A 27,813-nucleotide genomic window follows, 5' to 3' on the forward strand; every position below is an offset into this window, starting at 1 on the left:
AGACCAGCCTGGCCAACATGGTGAAATCTGGTCTCTACTAAAATATAAAAATTAGCCAGGCATGGTGGGGGGCACCTATAATCCCAGCTACTCGGGAGGCTGAGGCAAGAGAATTGCTTGAACCTGGGAGGCGGAGGTTGCAGTGAGTGGAGATTGTATCATTGAATTCTAGCCTGGGCAACAAGAGTGAAACTTTGTCTCAGGAAAAAAAGAAAAAAGAAAGAAAAAAGAAACAGATCTCTCACCCTCTCTTTGGGGCCAGAGTAGGGAGGTATGTCCAAGGATATTTCACTTTAAGCAAGGATAAACCGAGACCCAGAAAGGGGAGGTGACCAGTCCAATGTCACACAGCTTGTCTCAGAGCTGGTCCAGGACAGGCCCCCAGTTCAGCCACGTGCTCCCAATGCATCAGGAAGCCTTCCCTGGGGCGTTTTCTCTTTTTTTTCTTTTAGAGACAGGATCTTTCTCTGTCACTCAGGCTGGAGAGCAGTGGCTCAGTCATAGCTTGCTGCAGCCTCGACCTTCTGGGTTCAGGCAATCCTCCTGCCTCAGCCTCCCTTGTGCAGTAGACTGCAGGTATGCACCACCATACCTGGTTAATTGTTTTAAAAAAAATTTGTAGAGACAAGGAGGTCTCACTTTGTTGCCCAGGCTGATCTTGAACTCTTGGGCTCAAGCAATGTTCCTGCCTCAACCTCCCCAAGTGCTGGGATTACAGGCATGAGCCACTGTGCTGTCCTGGGACCTTTCTTAATGCTACCAAAGCCCCCCTTCCCTCCCGTCCACCCTTCTGTCCCATCCTCTCCTCCCCGTCATCTCTTACTGGGCGAATAACACCTGAAATTTACAGGGTACTGAGAGTCCACAAAGCCCTTTCATCTCTATCATCTCATGAGCTCTTCCCCCTTGAGGCCCAGCCTCCTTCTTCTCCTATCCTCCTTCCTGGGCTAAGCTGTCCTATTTGGTGGGAGAAGTTGGGGGCTGGGGAGGAGGTGAGATTAGCCCCAGACTTGTCCTACTTTGGCAGAAAGTCCACAGCACTCTGTGTCTGTAAAAGGAGCGTGGGGCAGGAGGGGGCAGGAGTCGGGGCTGTGGGGCCCCCCTTGGAGAAGGAGCAAGGTCGGGCTGTGGGGGTGATGAGGATGATGAAGGAGGGGTTGATGAGAATTGGGGTGGGGGTGCCAGTGAAGGAAGGGGCCCAGGAGAGGGTCTGGGGGCTGGAGGTGGAAAAAGTTAGGAGAGGGAGGATATGTCCTGAATGTCTTAAGCCAATGAGATGTGGAGCATGGCCGATAGGAGGGGGGTGGATTGCTGGCTGAGCCTGGGGAGGAGGCAGCACACCAGGAGAGGGATGAGTTTCAGGGAGAATCCTGACGCCATCCCGGCTGGGCCCCCAACTCTCCAGCCTCCCCCCGGGTGATATCAGGCAGAAACAGCCGCCTCTGGACATTCCTTCCCTTTTACAGTCACTTCAGCTCCTCAGCAGCCTGTGGAGGTCAAGCAGCTGCTCCAGCTGGGGGAAGGTGAATGGAGGGGATGGGGATGCATGGGAGAGGGCTGCTGGAGGGAGGGGCTCTGGGCAGGGAGGCCAGGGGACATCAGACAGTGAGTCCCAAGAGAAAAACTCAGCTGAGACCACTCATTGTTCTCACCCCCTGCTGGGACCCAGAGTCTCAGGTTGTCAGAAGTTGAGGGGACCCCAGAGGTGACCTGGCCTGGTCACCTCTCTCACATTGAGATCACAACAGGGCCGAGGCCAGGGACTTGGTAAACCCAGTCAACTGGTAAACCCCCAGGATGTCCACCTATATCTTCGCCTCCAATTGACCACTCTACCCCCGACCCCTATGCTTGTGCCTCCTGCCACCACAGCCCCCTCACCCCCCTGCCAATGACCTAGTGCTATAGTTGATGAGGGCCTAGGCCCCCAGAGTTCATCCTTGCCATGCTCTCCCCAAGGCTCTCTCATGCAATGGCTGCCTCCTGGCCCAACCCAGCTCAGGGTGGAAGCACAAGGTCCCCAGCTGGGAAAAAAAAGAGAGGAGGAGAGGGGCCCTGGAAGAAGGAGCAGGGGGCGCCCCTGTGGGTGGGTATTAGTCCATGGAGAGAGGGCGCACTGCAGGAGGCATTAACACTGCCTCACACCTAGAATCCCAGAGCAAATGACGCTCTCCCAGACAGGGTAAAGGGCCAGTTCTCTCCTTTTTGAGTTATTTCAGTTTTTTCTAATCCAAATGCCCTATGCCAGCCAAGCCACCTCAGCTATCCACCCATACTAGCCACCTGCCCTCCATCCATGCCATGCATGGAATCTGGGGGCTCCTAGGTAGAGCCAGGGCCCTCATCTTCCAGAGAACCCTCTGTGAGGTTCAGAGATCTGCTGGGGCATCCTGATGCCCTCCAGACATTGTGCTTGGGGGACAGCAGGGAACAGCAAAGGCCAAGGTCTGGAGGCTGGAGAGAGCTGGGTAGCCTCACCCAACAGAAAGGAGGCTGAAGCAAGGGGAGTCTGAAGGAGAGGTGAGTGAGCTGCAGTTGACAAGGTGGGCAGGGCGAGTCCTGTGGGGCACTCAGAGGCCATGACAAGTTTAGGTCTTGCTGGTTCAGTTGGTCAGGGAAAGGAGAGAAGCTGGGAGTGACGAAACAGGCAGTGTTCCAAAAGGCATGAGCACTGCCCCCAAATATTTGCAGGGCAGATCTGTGAAAGGGGGGTTCTTGCTCTGCTTGGCTCCCAGGTTAGAATATGTGGCATAGCAGAGACATATCATCTGGCTTTGAGTATAAGGAAATGTTTTCTTTCTTTCTTTTCTTTTCCTTCTTCTTTTTTTTTTTTTTTAAATTTTGAGACGGAGTTTCGCTGTTTCACCCAGGATGGAGTGAAGTGGTATGATCTCAGCTCAATGCAACCTCCTTGCCCCCAGGATCAAGCGATTCTCCTGCCTCAGTCTCTTGAGTAGCTGGGATTACAGGCCCATGCCACTACATCTGGCTGATTTTTGTATTTTTAGTAGAGACGGGGTTTTGCCATGTTGGCCAGGCTGGTCTCAAACTCCTGACCTCAGGTGATCTGCCCTCCTCGGCCTCCCAAAGTGTCAGGTTTACAGGTATGAGCCACTGCACCCGGCAAAGGAAAGGTTTTCTAATAGCAGAGCTGCGGTGGAGACATGTTAGGTACTCAGGGACTCTTTGGGAATGGAATGTGTGGCCCAGAGACAGTAAGTTCCCAGGGACTGGAAGGATTCAAGCTGATCAAGTGCTTGCTGGAGCCACAGTAAAGAAGACTTCTGACTTCAGCGAGAAGTGGGAGCATGAGACTAGTCAGCCTCATGACCTGCTGAGGTCCGACTGTAAGCTTCTAAAACTCTGAGGTTTGAATAATCTGGAAATATTTCAAACAGAGAGCAGGACTAACTTCTTTCCTTAATTCATTTAACAAAAGTTATTGTTAGTACCCACTGTGCAAGGCACCATCCCACATACACAAATTTATAAATTGTCCCCTTTTCTGGTAAATGCTGAATGAAATCGTTTGTCCTGGTGGACCTTTCCATTTCCAATGTCAATTAAGGAAGAGGCCTGACCACTAAATAATGTGACATTATGTTTTTTTTAAAAAAGTGGCCAGGTGTGGTGGCTCACGCCTATAATCCCAGCACTTTGGGAGCCTGAGGCGGGTGGATCACCTGAAGTTGGGAGTTCGAGACCAGCCTGACCAACACGGAGAAACCCCATCTCTATCAAAAATACAAAATTAGCTAGGCCTGATGGTGCATGCCTGTATTCCCAGCTACTCAGGAGGCTGAGGCAGGAGAATCGCTCGAACCTGGGAAGTGGAGGTTGCGGTAAGCCGAGGTTGCGGTAAGCCGAGATCACGCATTGCACTCCAGCTTCGGCAACAAGAGCAAAACCCTGTCTCAAAAAAAAGTACCAAAATTTATGTTCAAAGGCGTCCTGAAGATGTTCACAGCAGCATTGCTTATAATAGCAAAAGACTGGAAACAACATAAATGTCTATCAATAAGGAACTGACCAAATAAATTATACCAAGTCTATGCAGTGAAATACAAATAAAGATGTTAAGAAAAATGACTCAAAACCCCACAACAAAGAAAAGTACAGGACTAGATGGCTTAACTGGTGAGTTCTAACAAACATTTAAAGAACTAACACCTGGCTGGGCATGGTGGCTCACACCTGTAATCCCAACAGTTTGAAAAGCCAAGGTGGGAGGATCACTTGAGCCCAAGAGTTTGAGATCAGCCTGGGGAAACATAGGGAGACTCCCTGTCTACAAAAAAATTAAAAAGTTTGCCAGGCATGGTGGCACACGCCTGTGGTCCCAGCTACTAGGGAGGCTGAGGTGGGAGGGTAAGAGGATTGCTTGAACCCTGGAGGTTGAGACTACAGTAAGCCATGATCACACCACTGCACTTCAGCCTGGGCGACAGAGTGAGACACTGTCTCAAAACAAACAAACAAACAAACAAACAAACAAACAAACCTAACACCAGTCCTCAAACTCTTCCAAAAATTAGAAGAGAAAGGAATACTTTCTAGCTCACTCTATTAGGCCAGCATCATCCTCATACCAAAGCCAGCCAGCCAAAGACACTACAAGAAAACTACAGAACAATATCCCTTGTACATATTGATGTAAAAATCACAACAAAATACTAGCAAACCAAATTCAGCAGCAAAATTTAAAGGACTACACACTATAATCAGGTGGGATTTATTCCTGGAATGCAAGGATAGTTCAACATATAAAAGTCAATCAGTATCATACTTCATGTTGACAGAATGAAGAAAAACCCCACATGATCATCTCAATGATAAATTAAAACAACTGCACTTACAATAGCATCAAAAATAATAAAATACTTAGCAATAAACATAACTAATGAGGCACAAGACTTGTACACTGAAAATTATAAAATATTGCTGAAATAAATCAAAGAAGGCAAAAATCAAAGGAAAGACATCCCATGTTCGTGAACTGGAACACTTAATATTGTTAAGAATACCATTACTACCCAAAGTGATCTATAGATTCAGTATAATCCCTATCAAAATCCCACCAACATTTTTGCAGAAATAGAAAAATTCATCCTAAAATTCATAAGGAATTTCAAGAGACCTCAAATAGCCACAAATGTTTGAAAAAGAACAAAGATGGAGAACTCACATTTTCTGAGCTCAAAATTTACTACAAAGGTACAGTTATCAAAACAGTGTGTGGTACCAGCATAAAGACAGACATATGGACCGATAGAATATAATAGAAAGCCCAGAAATAAACCCTCACACATGTGGTTAAATTATTTTCATCGCAGGTGCCCAGACCATTCATTGGGGGAAAGGAGAGTCTTTTCAACAAATGGTGCTGAGAAACTGGATATCCACATGCAAAACAACAAAGCTGGACTCCTACCTTATACCATACATAGAAATTAACTCAAAGTGGATAAAACAGCCAGGTGTGCATTGGCTCATGCCTGTAATCTCGGCACTTTGGGAGACCAAGGTGGAAGGATCGCTTGATCCCAGGAGTTTGAGGTTGTAGTGAGCTATGATGGCACCACTGTACTCCAGCCTGGGTAACAGAGCAAGACCCTTTTTCAACAACAACAACAACAACAACAACAAACAGACAAGATACCTAAACATAAGAGCTAAAATATAAAATTATTAGAAGAAAACAAAGAGGAAAAGCTTCATGACATTGAATTTGGCAATGATTTCTTGGATATGACACCAAAGGCACAGGCAATAAAAGAAAAAATAGATAAATAGGACTTGATCAAAATTACAAACTTTTGTGCATCAAAGGACATTAGCAGCAGAATGAAAAGGCAAACCACAGAATGGGAGAAAATATTTGCGAATCATATATCTGATAAGGGATTAATATCCAGAGTATATAAAGAACTCCTGCAACTCAACAACAAAAAATCCCCAAACAACCCAATTCAAAAATGGGCAAAGGATTTGAATAGACATTTTGCCAAAGAAGATATACGGATTACCAATAACCACATGAAAACATGGTCAGCATCACTAATCATTAGGGAAATGCAAATCAAAACCACAATGAGCAGCCAGGTATGGTGGCTTGCTTCCATAATCCCAGCACTTTGGGAGACTGACGCAGGAAGATCACTTGAGACCAGGAGTTTAAGTCCTCAGTGAGGTATGATCGTGCCATTGCACTCCAGCCTGGGCAACAGAGTGAGACCCTATCTTTAAAACACGAAATAAGGCTGGGTGTGGAGGCTTACACCTGTAATCCCAGCACTTTGAGAGGCCGAGGTGGAAGGATCACTTGACCCCAGGAATTTGAGACCAGCCTGGGCAACATAGGTTTGGAGACCCCATCTCTATGGAAAAGTAAAATAATTAGCCAGGTATGGTGGCTTGCACCTGTAGTCCCAGGTACTCGGGAGACTGAGGCAGGAGGATCGCTTGAGTCCAGGAATTTGAGGCTGCAGTGAGTGATGATCGTGCCATTACACTCCAGCCTGGGTGACAGAGTGAGACCCTGTCTCTAAAAAACAAAACAAAACAAACAAACCATAATGAGGTTTACACCCATCAGGATGACTACTATTAATATTATAAAACAAACAAACAAATAGGAAATAGCAAGTGTTAGCCAGGATGTGGAGAAATTGGAACCCACGTGCATTGCTGGTAGCAATGTAAAACGGTGCAGCTGCTGTGGAAAACAGTATGGCAGTTCCTCAAAAATTTAGACATAGCATTACCATATAATATAGCAGTTCCACATCTGAGTATCTACAGAAAAGAATTGAACGTAAGTATTTGAACAGATATTTGTACACCAAAGTTCATAGCAACATTATTTGCAATAATCAAAAGTTGGAAACAACCCAAATATTCATCAACGGATAAACAAAGTGTGGTATATACATACAATGGAATATTATTTAGCCTTAAAAAGGAAGGAAATTCTGACCCATGTCACAACATGGATGAACCTTGAAGATGTTATGCTAAGGGAAGGAAGCCAGTCACCAAAGGACAAATATGGTATGATTCCACTTGCATGAAGTACCTAGAGTCAAATTCGTAGAAACGGAAAGTAGAATGATGTTTACCAGGGGCTGGGAGGAGGGGAAGGTGGAGGGTTATTTTTAATACATATGGAGTTTCAGCTTGGGACAATGAAAAAGTTCTGCAGATGGACGGTGGGGATAGTTGTGCAACAGTGTGAATGTACTTCATGCTACTGAACTATATACTTAAAAAAATGGCTCAAATGGCGAATTTTATTTTATGTATATTTTATCACAACGTAAAAGTGACTTAGCTGTCAATGTACTAAAATGGAACCATCTCTAAGCTCTATGTCACTGAAAAAAGGTTGATTCGGAAGTGGGGGCTCCACATAAGCAAATGTGGTTGTGTGTACATGAAGTATCTCTGAAAGGAACTGACAACAACCAAAACCTGGTTGTCTCTGAAGCAGTGTTTGGGGTGGCTGGGCGTCAAAGTGGGAAGAAGACTTACTTTTCATTTTATGCCTTTTTGTACATCTTGAATTTTGTACCATGTACACTACCCATCCAAATAAATTGTCAGTGTTTTTAGTGTGTCCCATCCTGAGTGGTCCTCTCAGGAGGCTGAACTCTCCCTCCAGTGGTGCTGCCCAGCTCACAGAATGTTTTGGAGTGCTCCTCTTTCACCTGCCTTCCAAGCCTTGGGGTGTTGATTTGCAACCCTCCATGGTAGCAAATCCTCAGGGGTGGAACTGAATTTTGAAAACAGTCCCAAGTGGTTTGGGGCCAAGTCTGGTGGTTGTTGGTTTTGACTAGACAATAGATGGCATGATTTTTTTGTTTTCTGCCTCATTTCACCAAGGAACTGAGGCCTTGGGCTGGTCCAAAGGCCAATTTCCTTATGTGGTCTGGAGATCATTTACAGAGAAGAGCTCCAGAAATGTTGTCCCAGTAGCATCACAGAAATGAGTGTAGAGTCCCCTTCAGAAGATTAATCTGGTTCTTGGGGCTGTAAGTGATCAAAGCAATACCAAGTGCCTTAAATGAAAAAAAAAAAAAAGGAAAGTTTGTTGGCCCAAGGCCAGGAAGGACAGTGGGGGAGCTCAACTCACAAAGTTGAGAGAAGCACTGCAGGAACCAGGGGGCTGGCCCACTCCTCCTCTCCAACATTCTCTGCTTCTTGCATATTGACCTCTTTCTTCCTACTCCCCCAGGGGGCAGGAAACATGGCTTCCACAGGTTCCAGTTAAAGAATCCCAGTTCCATCTATAAATTCCAGGGAAGGTCTCTGATTGGTCCTGCTCATTCCCAGGCCCATTCCTTGACCCAGTCACTGAAGTCAGGGGAATGCAGTAATAAGACTGGCTGGAATCAGGGTCTTTAGGGGTGGAGGGATGGGGAGGAGGCACAGCATGTCATCAAAATAAGGAAATGGAAAAAGAAAGCTTGCAGGCTACTTTGAATGACAATGAGAAAGATGGTGTTGCCTGAGTGTGTTAAGGATCCACATGGTCTCCAAAATCCTCCAGGAGCATACAGTCTGGGAGATGAGACACAAAAATAACGAGAACACAACAGCTTGCACTGACTCGAGGGCTGGATAAGAATATCTGGAACTCCCCCATCTATTTCAGAAGCTTGTAGCTTGGATGAAAATTAGACACTTAATGGGAAAGGGCTTTGAAAAGAGTTCAGTAACAAAGCCTCCTTTACAATTTACCTGGCACATTCACGCCCATCCTGGGGCCAAAGCACAGGCTGTGGGGTCAGACCGCCTTAGCCTCCTGAGCTATAAAATGGTAATGATGCTAGTCCCTACCTCCTAGGGTTGGAGAATTGGGGGTCATGGGTGTGAAGTGCTCAGCAGCTTGGCCCACTCTAGGTGATCAGTACCTGTAAGGTATTATTGTTGCTACATACATTAGTAGGGCCTGAGCCTCTTTAAACCCTTATAGGGTAGCACAGCAAGGCTAACCATTCTCACTTTATATCTGACAAGCTGGGGCTCAGAGAGGACGTGCCTGAGCTGTGGCTCAGACAAGGACATGCCTACTAGTAACCCCTCCAGCTGGTGATGGCAGGGCTGGGGTAGGACCAGTGACTGGCTCCTAATAGAGCGCTCTATTTCCAGGGTTTGCATTCCAAAAGGGTCAGGTCCAAGAGGGGCCTGGAGTGCCAGGTGGAGGTGTAGAGACACAGCCAGTGCCCATGGAGAATGGTGGATGTCCTTAGGGGTCAGCAAGTGCCCTGTACTAAGGAGGGGGCTTTGGAGGTTGGGCAGGCCCTCTGTGGGGCTCCATTTTTGTGGGCGGGGGGGGGGCCTGGAGCATTATAGGGGGTGGGAAGTGATTGGGGCTGTCACCCTAGTCTTCCTTGATTATCTGACGCCCATCCATGCCTCCTCAGGTACCCCCTGCCCCCCACAGCTTCTCTCCTGTGCCTTGTTTCCCAGCCGATGCGTTCTCCTCTATAAATACTCACTCTGGTATTTGGGGTTGGCAGCTGTTGCTGCCAGGGAGATGGTTGGGTTGACATGCAGCTCCTGACAAAACACAAACCCCTGGTGTGTGTGGGCGTGGGGGGTGTGAGTAGGGGGATGAATCAGGGAGGGGGTGGGGGACCCTGGGGGCAGGAGCCAGACAAAGTCTGTGCGGGGGTGGGAGTGGACATAGCAATTGGAAACTGAAAGCTCATCAGACCCTTTCTGGAAATCACCCTACTGTTTATAAACTTGAGGCCTCGCCATCCACAGTAGGGGGGAGGAAGAGGGCCTGTACCAGTCCAGAGGGAAACTGAGGCTCAGGGCCAGCTCGCCTGCAGGCATACATGGCAGGCTTTGGCCAGGATCCCTCTGCCTGCCAGGCATCTCCCGGCCCTCCCTGCCTGCCTAGAGACCCCCACCCTCCAGCCTGGCTGGTCTTTGCCTGAGACCTCCCAAACCTCTTCAACTTCAAGACAATGTTTAGGAACAAGGTGGTTTGGGGCCTTTCTGGAAGCAGGCCTTGACCCTTTAAGAAATGACCCAAAGTCTCTCCTTGACCAAAAAGGAGGCCCTCAAACTAAAGGGAAGCCTCTCTTCTGCTGTCTCCCCTGACCCCCTCCCCGGCCAGGACGAGGAGATAACCAGGGCTGAAAGAGGCCCGCCTGGGGACTGCAGGCATGCTTGCTGCCCTGGCGAAGGATTGGCAGGCCTGCCTGTCACAGGACCCCCACTGGCTGACTCAGGGGCGCAGGCCTCTTGCGGGGTAGCTGGCCTCCCCGCCCCCACGGCCAGGGGCCGCCCTTTCCTGGCAGGACAGCGGGATCCTGCAGCTGTCAGGGGAGGGGCAGCGGGGGCTGATGTCAGGAGGGATACAAATAGTGCAGACGGCTGGGGGCCCTGTCTTCCCTCGCCGCATCCACTCTCCGGCCGGCCGCCTGCCCGCCGCCTCCTCCGTGTGCCCGCCAGCCTCGCCCGCGCCGCCACCATGAGCCAGGCCTACTCGTCCAGCCAGCGCGTGTCCTCCTACCGCCGCACCTTCGGCGGGGCTCCGAGCTTCCCGCTCGGCTCCCCGCTGAGCTCGCCCGTGTTCCCGCGGGCGGGCTTCGGCTCTAAGGGCTCCTCCAGCTCGGTGACGTCCCGCGTGTACCAGGTGTCGCGCACGTCGGGCGGGGCCGGGGGCCTGGGGTCGCTGCGGGCCAGCCGGCTGGGGACCACTCGCGCGCCCTCCTCCTATGGCGCGGGCGAGCTGCTGGACTTCTCTCTGGCCGACGCGGTGAACCAGGAGTTTCTGACCACGCGCACCAACGAGAAGGTGGAGCTGCAGGAACTCAACGACCGCTTCGCCAACTACATCGAGAAGGTGCGCTTCCTGGAGCAGCAGAACGCGGCGCTCGCAGCCGAGGTGAACCGGCTCAAGGGCCGCGAGCCAACGCGAGTGGCCGAGCTCTACGAGGAGGAGCTGCGCGAGCTGCGGCGCCAGGTGGAGGTGCTCACTAACCAGCGCGCCCGCGTCGACGTCGAGCGCGACAACCTGCTCGACGACCTGCAGCGGCTCAAGGCCAAGTGAGGGCCCGGCGCCCCAGACTCCTCTTTCCGCGGGCGGGGCACAGGAGGCTAGGCCTGGGGGCTGGGGTCCCGCTGTCAGCACATGCCTTCTCCCGGGGTCCGGGACCCTCTCCTGCCCCACGCGGGGAAAGGGTCCTCCACCCGTGTGTTTCAAGGGGCCGTGACCTCCAGGTCTCTCCTCCTGCGATCCCATCTTGCATAGGAGTTTTCTTGGGGACATAGATCAGGGGGTGGATATGGGAGAATTTAGGGGACCCGGTGCCATTTGGGCAGCCCCCTTAAAAAGCATTTTAAGATGCTGGGGCGATGTTTATGGGGTCAGGTAGTTGATGGGCAGAGGAAGGGCTGCAGGAAGCCCAGAGGGCAGTGTAGCCAGAGGGAGAAGGGAGGCTGATAGGAGACAGGGAAAGCAGGGCAAGGGCCCAGAGTCCAAGCAACAGCTCTCAGCTCAGCTGTGATGAGGCCCTGGGGAGGCAGGGTGGAGTGGGGAGCTTGACCCTGGGGACTTGCTGAGACTGTGTGTTTTTACAAAGTGAATAGACAGGCTGGAGAAAAAGGGAGTAGGTGGGGGCCACAGCTCTCAGAGAGCTCGGGAGGACCTGACTGTAGGCCTCACCAGGCTCCTGAAACGAAAAGGGCAGCAAGTATAGCGTATCTGTTGGTCCCACTTCTGACAGGCCAAGTGAGCAGAGTCACCCTCCTGCCACCAAAGTCATAAATATTAATTGAGCAGTTATATTGGCCAGGCTGGAGCTGGGAACCAGCAACACAGAGGCGGATAAAATAGACACAGTTTCTAACCCCAGGGAGGTCACACAATCTGGTGGGGACATAGACTTCAAGGGTGTGGCTCCTGGGCAGAGATTGGGCCACTTCCTGTGCCCTCCCTGGATGGGTGGGGCCTCTCCACTCCCTTTCTCTCCTGTGTCTACCCAGCAGCCAGGCCCTCCCGCTCTGTCCCATACCTACTCCCTGGTCAGCACCCGGCCAGTCGTTTCCACTGCCAGCTTTATCGCCCACAACTGTCTGTCTGTCTGTCTGTCCCACCCAGGCTGCAGGAGGAGATTCAGTTGAAAGAAGAAGCAGAGAACAATTTGGCTGCCTTCCGAGCGGTGAGTGCCCTTCTTTTCCCCTCGCATGGCCTCTGGCTTTGCTCTACCCCACCTGGGTGGTGGTGACTATGTCCTTCTTGCTTGGCCTCTCCCAGGACGTGGATGCAGCTACTCTAGCTCGCATTGACCTGGAGCGCAGAATTGAATCTCTCAACGAGGAGATCGCGTTCCTTAAGAAAGTGCACGAAGAGGTATGCCTTGGCCCCTCTTCCTGGGGTCACTGGGCCATGGGGAAAGCAGCCGGAAAGTGGGGCTGGGGTAAGGCTCTGGCTGGGAATAGGGGTGTGAGGGTGCTGTGTGGGCCCTGAGAGGGGACTGAAGCCCAGCCATGCCCTACAGGAGATCCGTGAGTTGCAGGCTCAGCTTCAGGAACAGCAGGTCCAGGTGGAGATGGACATGTCTAAGCCAGACCTCACTGCCGCCCTCAGGGACATCCGGGCTCAGTATGAGACTATCGCGGCTAAGAACATTTCTGAAGCTGAGGAGTGGTACAAGTCGAAGGTGGGTGGCCTCACCCAGGGACTGGCATCTCTGTCACCCTGAGCCCCAGCTTGGATGTGCTGCCTGTGGCATCATCCATGGGAGAAGAGCCCAGAGGCTCCATGCTCCCTTGCTCATCCCTACCTGTGCCCTGCATCCTCCTCATTTTTGGGCTCCTTTCTCCGCCCTTAGGTGTCAGACCTGACCCAGGCAGCCAACAAGAACAACGATGCCCTGCGCCAGGCCAAGCAGGAGATGATGGAATACCGACACCAGATCCAGTCCTACACCTGCGAGATTGATGCCCTCAAGGGCACTGTGAGTCCCTACCCACCTGGCCAGGCCCTGCCCCTTCCTGTCTGCAGTTCACACCCTCACTTTGTGACCTTGGGCCCATCATAGACCCTCTCTGGGCCTTCATCTACTTAAATCTACAATAGGGATAAAACCAGACAAGTGGATTCCAGTTGGATGCTAAAGAATCAGGGGTTCCTGGGGCATCTGCCTGTGTGCGGACTCTGAGGCTGAATACAGATGTTCCTTTTTATCTATTTTATTCTGAGTGTCCACATATAGATTTCATTTGAGTTCAGGGTTCAACATGTCCTGGGCCTGACCATCTGGAGTTGCCTGCCAGCCCCAAAGCTGTGTCCTTCCTCATTTTGGGCTCCCAGTGTCCTCTTCCCTTCCTTGACCTGGGTTCCCCCTCTCCTGCAGAACGATTCCCTGATGAGGCAGATGCGGGAACTGGAGGACCGATTTGCCAGTGAGGCCAGTGGCTACCAGGACAACATCGCGCGCCTGGAGGAGGAAATCCGGCACCTCAAGGATGAGATGGCCCGCCACCTGCGCGAGTACCAGGACCTGCTCAATGTGAAGATGGCCCTGGATGTGGAGATCGCCACCTACCGGAAACTGCTGGAGGGAGAGGAGAGCCGGTGAGGGGCCAGGCAGGAGCCGGAGTGGGGAAGTGGGTGGTGCTGGGTGGCCCATTCCTGTCCCCAGGAGGCTACCTCAACAAGACATGGAAACAATTTTTTTTTTTTTTTTTTGAGACGGAGTTTCGCTCTTGTTGCCCAGCCTGGAGTACAATGGCACCATCTTGGCTCACTGCAACCTCCACCTCCCGGGTTCGAGCAATTCTCCTGCCTCAGCCTCCTGAGTAGCTGGGATTATAGGCACCTATCACCATGCCTGGCTAATTTTTGAATTTTTAGTAGAGATGGGGTTTCACCATGTTGGCCAGGCTGATCTTGAACTACTGACCTCAGGTGATCCACCTGCCTCAGCCTCCCAAAGTGCTGGGATTACAGGCGTGAGCCACCGTACCCAGCCTGGAAACAATTTTATACAAGAGGCCACTGCTGTATTAATTGCAGAGAATTAACCAAGGCCACCTGGGTAAAAAGCAATTTAATTAACAGCATTTATAAAAAGAGAAATATAAGTATTCCCTTATCCACCTTCAGAATTAAGAACCAGTAGCAAAAAAACATATTCAGCAACCAATAATAAAATATTACTGCCAGTCAAGGGAGAGATGAAAGCAGAATGGGGAGAGATGAGGAGGGAAATGGAGGGAGCAGTTAGAGGCAAATAGAGAGAGGGAGGGAGAGAAGCCTTGCACAGGGATAGGCTAAGAGAAGGTAAAGAGATGCATACAGAAGGCATGAGTGTACACACACATGCACACACGTAAGCACACGCACATGCTCGGAGGAAAAGACATAAACTTCATGCTCAGAGCAACCCACCTCTAGACAGAAAACAATATACAACTGGAAAGGGACACCAGGGAACCTTGTGGGATAACAGAAATGTTCTATATCTTTTTTCTTTTTTTCTTTTTGAGACAGAGTCTTGCTCTGTTGCACAGGCTGGAGTGCAAGTGGCGTGATCTTGGCTCACTGCAACCTCTGCCTCCCAGGCTCAAGTGATTCTCCTGTCTCAGCCCCCCTAGTAGCTGGGATTACAGGCGTGTGCCACCACGCTCAACTGACTTTTTGTATTTTTAGTAGAGATGAGGTTTCACCATGTTGGTCAGGCTGGTCTCTAACTCCTGACCTCAAGTAATTCGCCTGCCTTGACCTCCCAAAGTGCTGGGATTACAGGCATGAGCCACTTCACCTGGCCTAGAAATGTTCTATATCTTGATTTGGACTGGTAGTTACACAGACGTGGACATTGATCAAAACTCATTGAATTGTACATTAAAGATCTGTGCATTTCACTGTATGTAAATTTAACCTCAATTTAAAACAGATCAATTACTCCAAAAACTGGTACCCCCTGATACTCATAAAAATAATATCTGAAATTTTTGAAAAACAGAAGACATGTTTAGATATAGGTATACACATAAAGAGAAACTTCAGATTTAGTAAAATGACGTCTTCATGTGATGGCCTTTGAAGGTAGCTAAAGGCATGTTACGTTTTCCCAGCATTAGGCCTAAATAGTAAGCTCTCAGAACTGGCCTGGCTGGAGGGTGGGCATGAGCAATGGATATCACCCACAGCTGCTACTGATATGACTTTCAGTGCCAGAAGCAAGAAGGAAATCCTGGTGCTCTGGAGGGTGCAGTGGGGTTGCGCATCCTGGTGTCATGCCAGCAGGTCACAGTTGAAATGAATGATCCTTCCAGAAGAGACTATTCCTGGGACAGCTCTAGCTGACCTTTGACCCCATTCCTTGAGCAGTATGGGTGGCGGGAGTGCTGGGGTCCGTGGGACTGGGACAGCTGAGGATGGGGTTTAGAAAGGACCAGGGTGAGCCTTGATGGGCGGTCTCAGGGAATGATGGGAGGTTTCTTAACTCTTAGGAGGCTTGGTCTCTTCCCTTTTAGGATCAATCTCCCCATCCAAACCTTCTCTGCCCTCAACTTCCGAGGTGAGTGTCTGCTGGCAGGTGGAGGCTGGAGTTGCAGGGGCCAGGAGTCCAGCATGGGCACTGCCCGAGGCCAGCCAGGAGGGAGGATGGGACCCTGGGGCCAGGGAGGACAGACCTGGAGTCTGGGGAAGAAAAAGGGGGCCCCTGCGGGTAGGTGGGGGAGTTTAGGTAGAGGTGGATGAGGCACCTTATGACAGAGAGAGCTTTTTATGTGATTATATTGTATAGTATTTACCATGTCCCCTGCACCTTCTTGGAGTATTGGGCATCAGGAAGCAGACTCTGTTCTGAATCCCAGACTCTGAAAGTAGCAGGAGTGTCCTTGGGGACCTGGCTTCAGGAAGATCTCATACCACCTGCCTTCTAAGGCACCCACGGCCCATTGTCTGTTTGGCACATTGCCAAGCACCACCTTGGTTGCTTGTTGAACACCTCCAGTTTGCTGGAGCAAGATGTTGGATGCACGTTGGAAAAGAAAAGCCAAATCTTAGCAAAGCCAAACAATGAAAAGAATGAGCTCTTAGGGCATTCTGCCATTCTGACATTAGTAATATACAGATCGGGTGGCTTTCCAACCCCAGAGAGCAGAGAAACACACGATAATGATGCATTAGGAAAGCAAGTCGGAGTCCTTGGCAGCTTCTCCTTTCCTAGATCAAGCCTTTTCTATCTTCGATGTACATTTCCATCAGGAAAAAATACACGCTGTGCTCCACCGAGTCACAACGTTCATCACAGGCTAGTTGCTAGCTAAGGAAATTCATGAACACCAAACTCATAATACCAAGGACCTCCATTTGACCTTTCCTATACAACTCAGAGCCTCTCTTTTCAGTAGTTGTTTATACGGACACCAAATATGAGTCTTGCATTTAAAACTTCATAGTACAAAAAAAACCCCAACCACATTGCACAGTGCTTTCCAAATCAATAGCTTTGTGGCCATCATAGGGCAAGTATGGTCGGCACCACTTCACTCTGCGTCCTCAGTGAGGAAACTGAGGCACAGAATGGCAAGTGACTGACCATCAGCACAATGAGTCAGAGACTGATTCCTGCTCCATCTCACTTTGATTAAGACATCAGGTTGCTCATCTGAAACTTTTTTTTTTTTTTGAGACAGAGTTTTTTTGAGACAGAGTCTCACTCTGTCGCCCAGGCTGGAGTGCAGTGGCACAATCTCGGCTCACTGCAACCTCCGCCTCCCTGGTTCAAGCAATTCTCCTGCCTCAGCCTCCTGAGTAGCTGGGATTACAGGCACATGCCATCATGCCTGGCTAATTTTTGTCTTTTTAGTAGAGATGGGGTTTCACCGTGTTGGTCAGGGTGGTCTCAAACTCCTGACCTCATGATCCACCCGCCTCGGCCTCCCAAACTGCTGGGATTACAGATATGAGCCATCCCACCCGGCCCTGAAATCTTAAAGGGAGATGGGTACTGTAAGGTCCTCTAAAGAGTGTCTTGAGACTGGGCTTTGGGGTTCAATCTTGAAGAAGGGGAGTCCCAGGATACAAATGTGTACAGGGCTCTCCTGGGGCCCGGGGGTGGAGAGGAACTAGGAGGTGTGGGGAATGTCAATGCTGTGCAGCCTGGGCCTCAGGGATCCCCTACCTTCCTGTACCGTCCTGCACATGGAGCAAATCTGTTGGCTCCTGAGACCCTCTAAACTATGGGACTGGCCTTGGGGACTGAAGAACAACCTGCTGGGTGCTAGGCTGAAGGACAGGTATTAAAGTCTTGAAGAAGTAACAAGCCTGTCTTGAGGGGGGTTGGGGTCTGCTAGGGCTCTGCCCAGTGTGGCCCCAGATGGACTCCCAGCCCCTGGTACAGCCCAGCCTGGACTTGGTCAGGCTGAGTGTGCGATGGACCCTGTTACAGAAACCAGCCCTGAGCAAAGGGGTTCTGAGGTTCATACCAAGAAGACGGTGATGATCAAGACCATCGAGACACGGGATGGGGAGGTGAGTGGTCTATCTGGGCTCCTTACCCTTGGTGGGGGCTATGGATGTGTCTGGGGAGACTGTCTTCCACCCAGCTGTGCTGGTCTGGGTCCCTGGCTAGTGGGGCAAGAGAGATCCTGCGGCCCTGGGGTGGGGATGGCTCAGGGCTGAGGCTCTGTTCTCTGGCTAGCACATGGTTGGACTGGGCTTCTCTTCTTCCCCAGGTCGTCAGTGAGGCCACACAGCAGCAGCATGAAGTGCTCTAAAGACAGAGACCCTCTGCCACCAGAGACCGTCCTCACCCCTGTACTCACTGCTCCCTGAAGCCAGCCTTCTTCCATCCCAGGACACCACACCCAGCCTCAGTCCTCCCATCACAGCCTCTGACCCCTCCTCACTGGCCATCCCTCGTGGTCCCCAACAGGGACATAGCCCATCCCTGCCTGGTCACAGGGCACGCCCCGGCCACCTCTGCGGGCCCCAACCGTGAGCCTTGGCTGTTGGCAGTGAGTGAGCCTGGCTCTTGTGCTGGATGGAGCCCAGGCTGGAGCAATGGCCCTGTCCCTCCCACCTCTGTGACCTCAGGCACTAGCCTCTGGCTCTGGAGATAGCCCCAGAGCAGGGTGTTGGGATACTGCAGGGCCAGGACTGAGCCCCGCAGACCTCCCCAGCCCCCAGCCCAGGAGAGAGAAAGCCAGGCAGGTAGCCAGGGGGACTAGCCCCTGTGGAGACTGGGGGACTTGAAATTGTCCCTGCGGTCTCTTATTTTCCTTTCCCCAGCCCAGGGTGGACTTAGAAAGCAGGGGCTATAAGAGGGAATCCCCGAAGGTGCTGGAGGTGGGAGCAGGAGATTGAGAAGGAGAGAAAGTGGGTGAGATGCTGGAGAAGAGAGGAGAGGAGAGAGGCAGAGAGCGGTCTCAGGCTGGTGGGAGGGGCACCCACCTCCCCACACCCTCCCCTCCCCCACTGCAGGGGCTCTGAAGAGAAACAATAAAGAGATTCGCACACAAGCCGAGCTGGCCCCTGCTGTCTTGACTGCCAGGTCTCCTGTGGGGCCCCTGGGGCCCTGTGATGCCACCTGTCACCCTGAGATGGACTGTACTGACCTCCTGCCCAGCCAGACTTTCCCCAGGGCCTCGCACCCACTTCTGTTCCCAGAGCCTCCTGGCCTTGCTGTCTGCATGCAGCGTATGGGGCAGGGAGGGCTGGATAGGGGCTTTTGTTGGGGAACCACAAATACCTCTCATTAGGCCCTAATTCCAGGACTGGCCCACCTTGTGCTCCCTACTGCACCTTCAGGTCGGCCAGGCTCGGGGGACACCACCTGCTATTCTTTTTGAAGGATGTAGCTGCTCCCCACTGACTGGCTGTGAAGTAGGGCTCCCCCAGTCCCTTCTCCAAAGATGTCAACAGCCCCTTTTTTTTCTCTGTCTCTCTTTTTCTTTTTGAGACAGGGTCTTCCTGTGTCACCCAGGCTGGAGTGCAGCAGTATGATCACAGCTCACTGCAGCCTGGACTTCCTGAGCTCAAGTGATCCTCCCACCTCAGCCTCCCAAGTAGCTGGGACCACAGGTTCACGCCACCATGACTGGCTAACTTTTTATTTTTTGTAGAAACAAGGTCTTTCTATGTTGCCGAGGCTGGTCTTGAATTTCTGGGTTCAATTGCTCCTCCTGCCACCTCAGCCTCCCAAAGTGTTGGGATTAAGATGTGAACCAATGGCCTCTTTCTATTAACTCTTTCCAATACCATTTTTATACACAGGAGCCAATTCAGGAAAAATAATGTTTGGAAAAATGGAAAGATCTATTCTGTGCTTCGATAAGAAGGTTCAATACTCTGAAGAAGTCAATTTGTTCTCCATTCATCTATAATTTCAATGCCATGCAATCTCAATTAAAATACCAAATAAAAATTTTAAGAGAATTAGAGAAGATGGGAGGGGAGTGTAGGACATATGAAAAAAATTAGAAATTAGAAGTGTAGGACATATGAAAAAAATTAGGCTGGGCACAGTGGCTCCACCTATAATCCTAGCACTTTGGGAGGCCGAGGCGGGAGGATCTTTTGAGCCCAGGAGTTTGAGACCAGCTTGGGCAATGTAAGAAGACCCTGACTCTACAAAAAATAAAAAATTAGCCTGGCATGGTGGTATAAGCCTATACTTCCAGCTACTTGGGAGGCTGTGGTGGGAAGATAGCTTGAGCCCAGGAGGTCGAGGCTTCAGTGAGCTGTGATTGTGCCACTGTACTCCAGCCTGGGTGACAGAGTGAGACTCTGTCTCAAAAAAAGAAAAAGGAAAAAAATTAGGAAATCATAGAATAAAACATCAAAATATATTATAAGGATATGATAATTAACAGATTAGTTAATGAAGAGGAAATATACACATATTAATGAACAAAATAGAGTGTTTAGAACAAGACTCACATGCATGAGACATACATGAGTTAAAGGAGGCATTTTGAATGTGTGGGGAAACCTTAGTGACTCAGTATAGGGTTTGGAGCACTTGGATAGCTAAGAGGTGGGGTAGGGGGCAGAGTGAAGTCTGTCTCTCTTTTACTTCTCCTAAAAAATACATTCTAGGGGATCAAATATGTAGGAAATGATGGATCCATGTAGGCCTCAGCCTTCAAGTTTCTCCTCTGAGATTTCAGGGATTATCCTTTAAAGGAGTCAGGAGGAGGGTAGAGATCACAAAGATAATAAGCTCAGACAGTTTGTATGTGAAATAAACCTCAGGAGGTTTTAGTCTTAAGGTCCTTAATCTGACCTTCCAAACTGACTTTTCCAGAAACTTCCAAAAGCCTTTCTGGTGTCTCTTTCTTCCCCTCCTTTAATGTGGCCCTGGCTCACAAGTCACCCCTCGCTCTAAGAAGGCCCCTTCTCTGTTGTATTCTTCAGCTTTGCCCTGGGAGTAGCTGGGGTGTAGCCCTGGGTCCCCTCCCTCTGCCACTGGTGACTCATGGTCATTTCCTTCCCCCTAGTCCTCAAATAGGGTGAACCCTACAGGCCCCAGAACTACCCCAGTCAACCTGTAGAGAAACTCCACAATGACCCTCACAGGAAATAAAATTGAAAGTCTCATTTCCAATGTCTTTGTACTGGGATGGAGGAGGAGGGATGGGTAAGGGGCTTCTTATCCTTGAGCCTCTTGGGGCCCCTGAAGTCTGAGCCAGCTTCTCTGTGATGGAAACACCTGGACAGGGCTAGGCCCAGGTGGATTAGAGGGGGTGTGTATATCTGTGAGTAGTTTCTGGAATCCTTCTTTTCCCTGAATGAGTTATGTGCACTTATCTGTCCCACAAAAGATAAAGGGACACACGGGTTAGGGGAGGTTTTGGAGGCAGTTCCCCTCCCGCCCCCCACCTCACCAAATGCTTAGGTACAGACTAGTCACTAAGGTGGAAGGAATGTAGAATTCTCAGGCTCTCAGAGTCAGACCTCAGAAGTCTCCCAGGCAATTATCCTTGCGGTGCAGAAACCCCCTTTTCGACCCTGCCCCACATCCTTCATGAGCATTCCTAAAACTCTGCCTGAATGTCTCCAGAGCCAGAGAACTCACCGCTTCTTTCGTGGCCCCTTCCAACTGGGGACAGTTCTGAAATAAAGCTCTTCCTCCTCAGCACACCTGTCTCCTGTGACTGCTACCCACTCGTCCCCAGAGAAGAAAGAAGGCCCAGAGCCACCCTCTATCCCCCAGTGCGGGGAAAGGATTCTTTGAGCACAGCCTATCTGGAACTAGAAATTCTGGTTCTAATCTTTGCCTCTCTTCTTAAGAGCTGAGCAGTGACCAAAAGTATCCAGGGAATGGGCAAATACAAACCAAAAAAGATTTGGGTTTCAGCCGGCTGCAGTGGCTTCTATAATCCCAGCATTTTGGGAGGCCAAGGTGGGCGGATCACTTGAGCTCAGGAGTTTGAGACCAGTCTAGGAAATGGCAAGACCTGGTCTTTACAAAACAAAACAAAACAAAAACCCAACAACAGGGGCGGGGCACGGTGGCTCACGCCTGTAATCCCAGCACTCTGGGAGGCCAGGGCGGGTGAATCACAAGGTCAGGAGTTCAAGACCCGCCTGGCTAACATAGTGAAACCTGGTCTCTACTAAAAATACAAAAAAAAAAAAAAAAAAAAAAAAAAAAATTAGCCGGGCATGGTGGGAGGCGCCGGTAGTCCCAGCTACTTGGGAGGCTAAGGCAGGAGAATGGCATGAACCGAGGAGGTGGAGTTTGCACTCCAGCTTGGGTAACAGAGCGAGACTCTGTCTCAAACAACAACAACAAACCCCCAAAACAACAACAAAGCAAGCAGGGCTTGCTACAGGTGTGCACCTGTAGTCCCAGCTACTTGAGAGGCTAAGGCAGCTGGATCATTAGAGCCCAGGAGTTTGAGTTTGTGGTGAGGTATGATTGCGCCACTGCACTCCAGCCTGCACAACAGAGTGAGGCCTTGTCTCTTAAAAATAAAATAAAATAAAATAAAATAAAGATTTGCGTCCTGTGTGGCCGTATACAGACAACCAGCTCTTCAGTGTGCCCCTCCCTAAAACATACCCACACATACCCCATCACCTCCACAGCAAAGCCTCTTCCTGCTCCTTGGCCTCTGCTGTTTTACCCTTCAAGACTCTGAACATGAAGAAGGAACAGGCTCATAGAATGCTGACTGGCTTCCCACTGGACGCCAGGGACCAGGCCCAGACCAGTTCTGATCCCAGTGGACAGGATGGCACAGAAGGGATCGTGGAGGCAGATACCGTATGCCAGGACTGATGGCTCAGCAGATACTTTCCTGTCTGTCCGTCCACTCCAGGTACCTTTTCCCCCCCGTCCCTTGAGGCCCCTGTCCTATTCTACTCATTCACCCCTCTCTCCTTCCTCTCACCACAAGCTCCCCCAAGGCACATCTGCAAATGCATCAATAACGTTCAATTTAACACCTAAAATGTCAGGTACCTAAGGGTAGAGTTTTTATCCATTTTATTCACTACTGTATCCCAAGTGCCCAGAAGAATGCCCAGAAAAATAGTAGGTACTCATTAAATATTTAAATACTTAATGAATGAATACCTACTGCGCACTTTTACTTACTTTTCTCTAAATTAAATATTCACCAGGAAGGGCTGATGACCCCCACTTTATTCACTGATTCAATGAACATTTACTGAGATTTTTCCCATGTGCCAGGCGTGTGGTACATCATTATGGCTTAAGAAGTGCCCGGTGGTACCTCCAGAGAGGTAGGGTGACCTGCCAAGGTCACACAGCAGTCTGTAGCAAAGGAGGATTGGGCCCCAGGTTCCTTGGCCTCTGGAGCTCAGGTCTCTTTCCATGACACCAGAGGCTTGTGATCGCAAGGCAGGGCAGACTGGCAGCACACACACCCAGCCAGGCGCCAGGCTGCAGGGCACTGTGGGGCCCACATTGAGAGACAGACCAGTGACTTGCAGCCAGCTGTCCCAAGTGCCTGACCTGGCCAGAGCCTGCCGGCTTCCAGCTGTCACAGCTAGTGTGGGCTCCTCCCAGAAGAGGGCACCAGTGACTCGCATGGACCTGTGCCCTCCCCACCCAGGCCCACAGACTCCTGCACACAAATCAACCAATGCCCCAATTACGGATCTAGGAAGGCAGAAGACAAGTCATGTTCCAGGCTGTGTGCCAGGCCCTTTTAAATAGTTAATATTCATTTGAATATTTAATATAATAATTTAATGCCATCACTACAGTGTAAGTCAGATCATGTAATTCTTCTGCTCAAAACCCTAAGATGACTTCTCATTTCACCAGGAACAAAAGTGCCATGGCCTGCAAAATTCTAGGCCATCTGGCACCTGCCACCTGTCTGACCCATTTCCCTCCACCCCTTGCTCCCTCCAGCCTCTCTGGCCTTCTTCTTGGAGCCCACCAGGCATTTTCCCACCTCTGCCAGAAGCAGCCCTCCCCAGACATTTGCATCATCTGCTTTCTTACTCAAGATTGGCTCAAATGTTCCCAGCGGGGCCAACTCCAGCCACACCCTATTTGAAAGTGCAATCTCCCACCACACTTGACATTTGCCTTAAGCTTTGTCCACAGTATTTACCTCCTTGTAACAGTCTTTATAGGTCCTTTCCTTTCCTTTCCCCTCCCCTCCCCTTCCCTCCCCTCCCATCCCCTTCCCTCCCCTTTCCTTCCCTTCCCTTCTCTCTTTGTCTCTCTCTCTCTCTTTCTTTCTATCTTTCTGTCTTTCTTATTGAGATGGAGTCTCACTCTGTTGCCCAGGTTGGAGTGCAGTGGTGCCATCTCGGCTCACTGCAACCTCCGCCACCCAGGTTCAGGCAATTCTCCTGCTTCAGCCTCCCGAGTAGCTGGGATTACAGATGCGTGCCACCAGGCCTGGCTAATTTTTGTATTTTTAGTAGAGATGAGGTTTCACCAAGTTGCCCAGGCTGGTCTCGAACTCCGACCTCATGTGATCTGCCTGCCTCGGCCTCCCAAAGTGCTGGGATTACAGGCGTGAGCCACCATACCCAGACTATTTCTTTGTATTTGTTGTTCGTCTCTCTTCTCAAGTAAAAGCACGGGAGCAGAAATCTTTGTCTGTTCACTGCTATATTCCTAGTCCCTAGCACAGTGCCAGTACATATTAGGAACTTAAAAATATTTGTGGATGAATCAATAAAAAAATTATGGACAAATAAATAATTAAAACCCTGAGTTGTGCTACCTCCGTTCTATAGATGAGAAAACCGAGGCTTAGAGATGCTAGGTAACTTGCTTGAGATCCCAGGGTTCATTTATTGTTTTTGTTTGTTTGTTTGTCTGTTTGTTTGTTTTGAGAGAGAGTCTCGCTCTGTGACCCAGGCTGAAGTGCAGTGGTGTGATCTCGGTTCACTGCAATCTCCACCTCCCGGTTTCAAGCAATTCTCTGCCTCAGCCTCCTGAGTAGCTGGGACTACAGGCATAAGCCACTACACCAGGCTAATTTTTTGTATTTTTCGTAGAGGCGGGGTTTTACCATGTTAGCCAGGATGATCTTGATCTCCTGACCTCGTGATCCACCTGCCTCAGCCTCCCAAAGAGCTGGGGTTACAAGCGTGAGCCACCACGCCCAGCCCACGTGGTTCATTTATTCAACCAACTAACCAGCCAACATTTACAGTCTAGCCACTGCATTCCACACACATTTAGAGGCAGAGTGTTGGGTGGCTTTGGTTATTTGTTTTTCAAAATAGTCTCTATTTCTTTTCTCTTGATGTACCATCACTTTGCAATGACTTCCCCCATATTTTCACCTTCTAGAATTCAATTTACACTTTAGAATTCGATTCATCACCAGTGGTTGCCAGGGGTTGGTGGAGGGGATCTATGGTAGAGTCTATGATTCCAAAGGGGATACATGAGCTAATATTTGGGGTGATGGAATTGCTCTGTATGGTCCTAGAGTGGCAGATACATGATTCTATGCATTTATCAAAGCCCAGAGAACTGCACCTCACAAAAAAATAAGCTTTAGGCCAGGTGTGGTGGCTCACACCTAAAATCTCAGTACTTTGGGAGGCTGAGGCAGGTGGATCACCTGAGGTTGGGAATTTGAGACCAGCCTGACCAAAATGGAGAAACCTCGTCTCTACTAAAAATACAAAATTAGCCAGGTGTGATGGTGCATGCCTGTAATCCCAGCTACTCGGGAGAATGAGGCAGCAGAATTGCTTGAACCCAGGAGGCAGAGGTTGCAGTGAGCTGAGATCGCACTATTGTATGCTAGCCTGGGAAACAAGAGTGAAACTCCGTCTCAAAAAAAAAAAAAAAAAAGCTTTAATGTATGCAAACTATAAAAAAAATTATTCCTCAAGGTTCTTAATCTCTATGGATGTAATTCAGTGTTTAAATGGTTCCTCCTATACCTTTTACATACTCTCTCACGCGCTCTCTCTCTTTCTCTTTGACTTCAGTATCCCAGAATGAGGATGGGGAAGAGGAGGCAAGGGTAAGAGTAACATTCTCTGCCTCTGAATACTCATGGCTCCTCTCAGCCCTTCCTGGGCTTCATCCCTCGGGGCTAAAGGTCAGGCCTGGGTCTCCTACTTGGACTTCTTAATTTTTACCTTGTGATAACTGTAGATTCACATGCAATTATAAGAAATAATGCAGAGAGATCCTGCATTACCTTCACTTGGTTTCCTTCTAGGGTAACATCTTGTATGACTATAGTACAGTATCACAACCAGGAAAGGGGGGTTGGTATAATCCACCTACCTTCTGCAAGTTTTACCAGTGTTACATGCACTTTTAGTGTTGCGTACAAATGCAAATGCACATTTAGCTCTATGCAATTTTATCACTTGTGTAGATCCACATGACCACCACCAACTACCACTGTCAAGATATAGAACTATTCTGTTTTTGCTTGTTTTTTTTTTTTTATTGTTGTTTGTTTGTTTGTTTTTTTGAGACAGAATCTCACTCTGTTGCCCAGGCTGCAGTGCAGTGGTGCCATCTAGGCTCACCGCAACCTCCACCTCCCAGGTTCAAGCGATTCTGCTGCCTCAGCCTCCTGAGCAGCTGGGACTACAGGCATGAGCCACTACATCCGGCTATTTTTTTGTATTTTTAGTAGAGACAGGTTTCACCATGTTGGCCAGGCTGGTCTTGAACTCCTTAGTTCAAGTGATCCATCCACCTCGGCCTCCCAAAGTGCTGGGATTACAGGCGTGAGCCACCATGCCCGGCCAAGATACAGAACTATTCTATCATAAAGGTCTCATCTGGACTCTTGATGTTTCTCAACGTGCAACACTTAGACACAACAGAATCAGTTGAGTCATTTGTTAAATGTGCAGATTCTTCCCAGCTCAGCTACTGAACCAGTGTGGGGCAAAGAGGCTGGGAATCTCGCCTTTACTTGAACTGGCCCCCATTTCTATGCATCCTCCACTTTGTGGCCGCCAAGAGGATCCCCCTAAGACACAGCTCCCACCTTTTTTTTTTTTCTGCCGCTTAAAGCTGTGTAGTGGCGCCCCCTGCTTTCAGGGTAGAGAAACCAAAGCCTTAGCAACCAAAGCCTTCTCCAGGCCCCACCTCCCTTCTTCCACTCACCCCACCCACTGCGGTTCAATCCTCCAAACCTCTCTAATTCCCAGAACGCCTTTGTTTTCATCAGGCTCATTTTGTTCATGCCGTTCCCTCTGCCTGGAATGTCCTGCCCACTCTTTTCTGCCTATTGCAACCCTATTCCACCACCCATTCTTACAGATGAGGACTTGGAGGTTGAGAGAGGTTTGGTGTCACCCAGCAAGTAAGGGCAGGGCGCGCTAGGGGCCCCAATCCACCTGATTCCCAGGCTCCTGGTCTTGCTGTTCGCCAGCTGTAATGGAGGCGCCGGGGGAGGCCATGGTCACTTTTCGGAGCTGTCTGCTCACTTCTACTTGGGCCTGCCTCCCAAACCACCTCTCAAGCATCTCACCACGACCGTTCCTCTTCCTCCCCTCCCAGCCGAGTCCGGCAGCGATGAGGGGTCTGAGGGGAGGAAGGGAAATGGGATTAAGCCCAGGAAAAACCTGACTCCCTGCAGTGGGTCATGGGGGGCCAGGCACACTACGGAGGAGAGAGCCTGGAACAAATACCCAGGGACTCCCTTAAGCCGGGCCGGCAATGGGGGCTCCTGGAGGGAGAGAAGGAGCCGAGTGAAGTCAAGTCCCTCCTCTGCTGCCCCCTCCCTCCACGGCTCCCTCGCAACCCGAGCCGGGGGGCCTAAAAATAGCCCCCAGGCGCAATCGCCGGCCGCCCCGGTGACCTTCTGGGTAGCACAGGCCGAAGGCGGGCGGGCAGCAGGAAGACAGGCCGCCGGCCCCCCAGAATCGTCTCCTAGGGCACCGTCCCGCGGGTGCCCCCGTGGCCGCCCAGTTCCGGCGTCCCCCCAGCCCAGCTCTCGGTGGTCATGCAGAAAGCCCGGGGCACGCGAGGGGAGGACGCGGGCACGAGGGCACCCCCCAGCCCCGGGGTGCCCCCGAAGAGGGCCAAGGTGGGGGCCGGCGGCGGGGCTCCCGCGGCCGTGGCCGAGGCGCCGGTCTTCCTGCGGCCCCTGAAAAACGCGGCGGTGTGCGCGGGCAGCGACGTGCGGCTGCGGGTGGTGGTGAGCGGGACGCCCCAACCCAGCCTCCACTGGTTCCGGGATGGGCAACTCCTGCCCGCACCGGCCCCCGAGCCCAGCTGCCTGTGGCTGCGGCGCTGCGGGGCGCAGGACGCCGGCGTGTACAGCTGCACTGCCCAGAACGAGCGGGGTCGGGCCTCCTGTGAGGCGGTGCTCACAGTGCTGGAGGTCGGAGGTAATGGGCAGGTG

General features: G+C 50.6%; 2 protein-coding genes across 14 annotated transcripts in view; both read left to right on the plus strand.

Annotated features, from left to right (window-relative positions):
- The first annotated feature begins 10,400 nt into the window (after nt 1–10,400).
- Nucleotides 10,401–18,498, plus strand: DES (desmin). Its single transcript, XM_005574383.4, has 9 exons — nt 10,401–11,064; nt 12,119–12,179; nt 12,275–12,370; nt 12,519–12,680; nt 12,852–12,977; nt 13,377–13,597; nt 15,505–15,548; nt 17,427–17,509; nt 17,713–18,498. Exons 1-9 carry the CDS (start codon nt 10,487–10,489, stop codon nt 17,752–17,754), a joined length of 1,413 nt encoding a protein of 470 aa, XP_005574440.4. The 5' UTR covers nt 10,401–10,486; the 3' UTR covers nt 17,755–18,498.
- An 8,774-nt stretch (nt 18,499–27,272) lies between these two features.
- The window catches only part of SPEG (striated muscle enriched protein kinase), a 58,859-nt gene continuing 58,318 nt past the window's right edge, over nt 27,273–27,813 (plus strand). For all 13 annotated transcript variants that reach the window (XM_074010257.1, XM_065526142.2, XM_065526143.2 and 10 more), the window contains exon 1: nt 27,273–27,799. In XM_074010257.1, coding sequence (XP_073866358.1) covers nt 27,647–27,799 — 153 coding nt within the window. In that variant the 5' untranslated portion in view covers nt 27,273–27,646. The remainder of the gene's footprint in view (nt 27,800–27,813) is intronic.

The sequence above is a fragment of the Macaca fascicularis genome, chromosome 12 (genome assembly GCF_037993035.2).
Source record: "Macaca fascicularis isolate 582-1 chromosome 12, T2T-MFA8v1.1".
NCBI classification, from domain to species: Eukaryota; Metazoa; Chordata; class Mammalia; order Primates; family Cercopithecidae; genus Macaca; species Macaca fascicularis.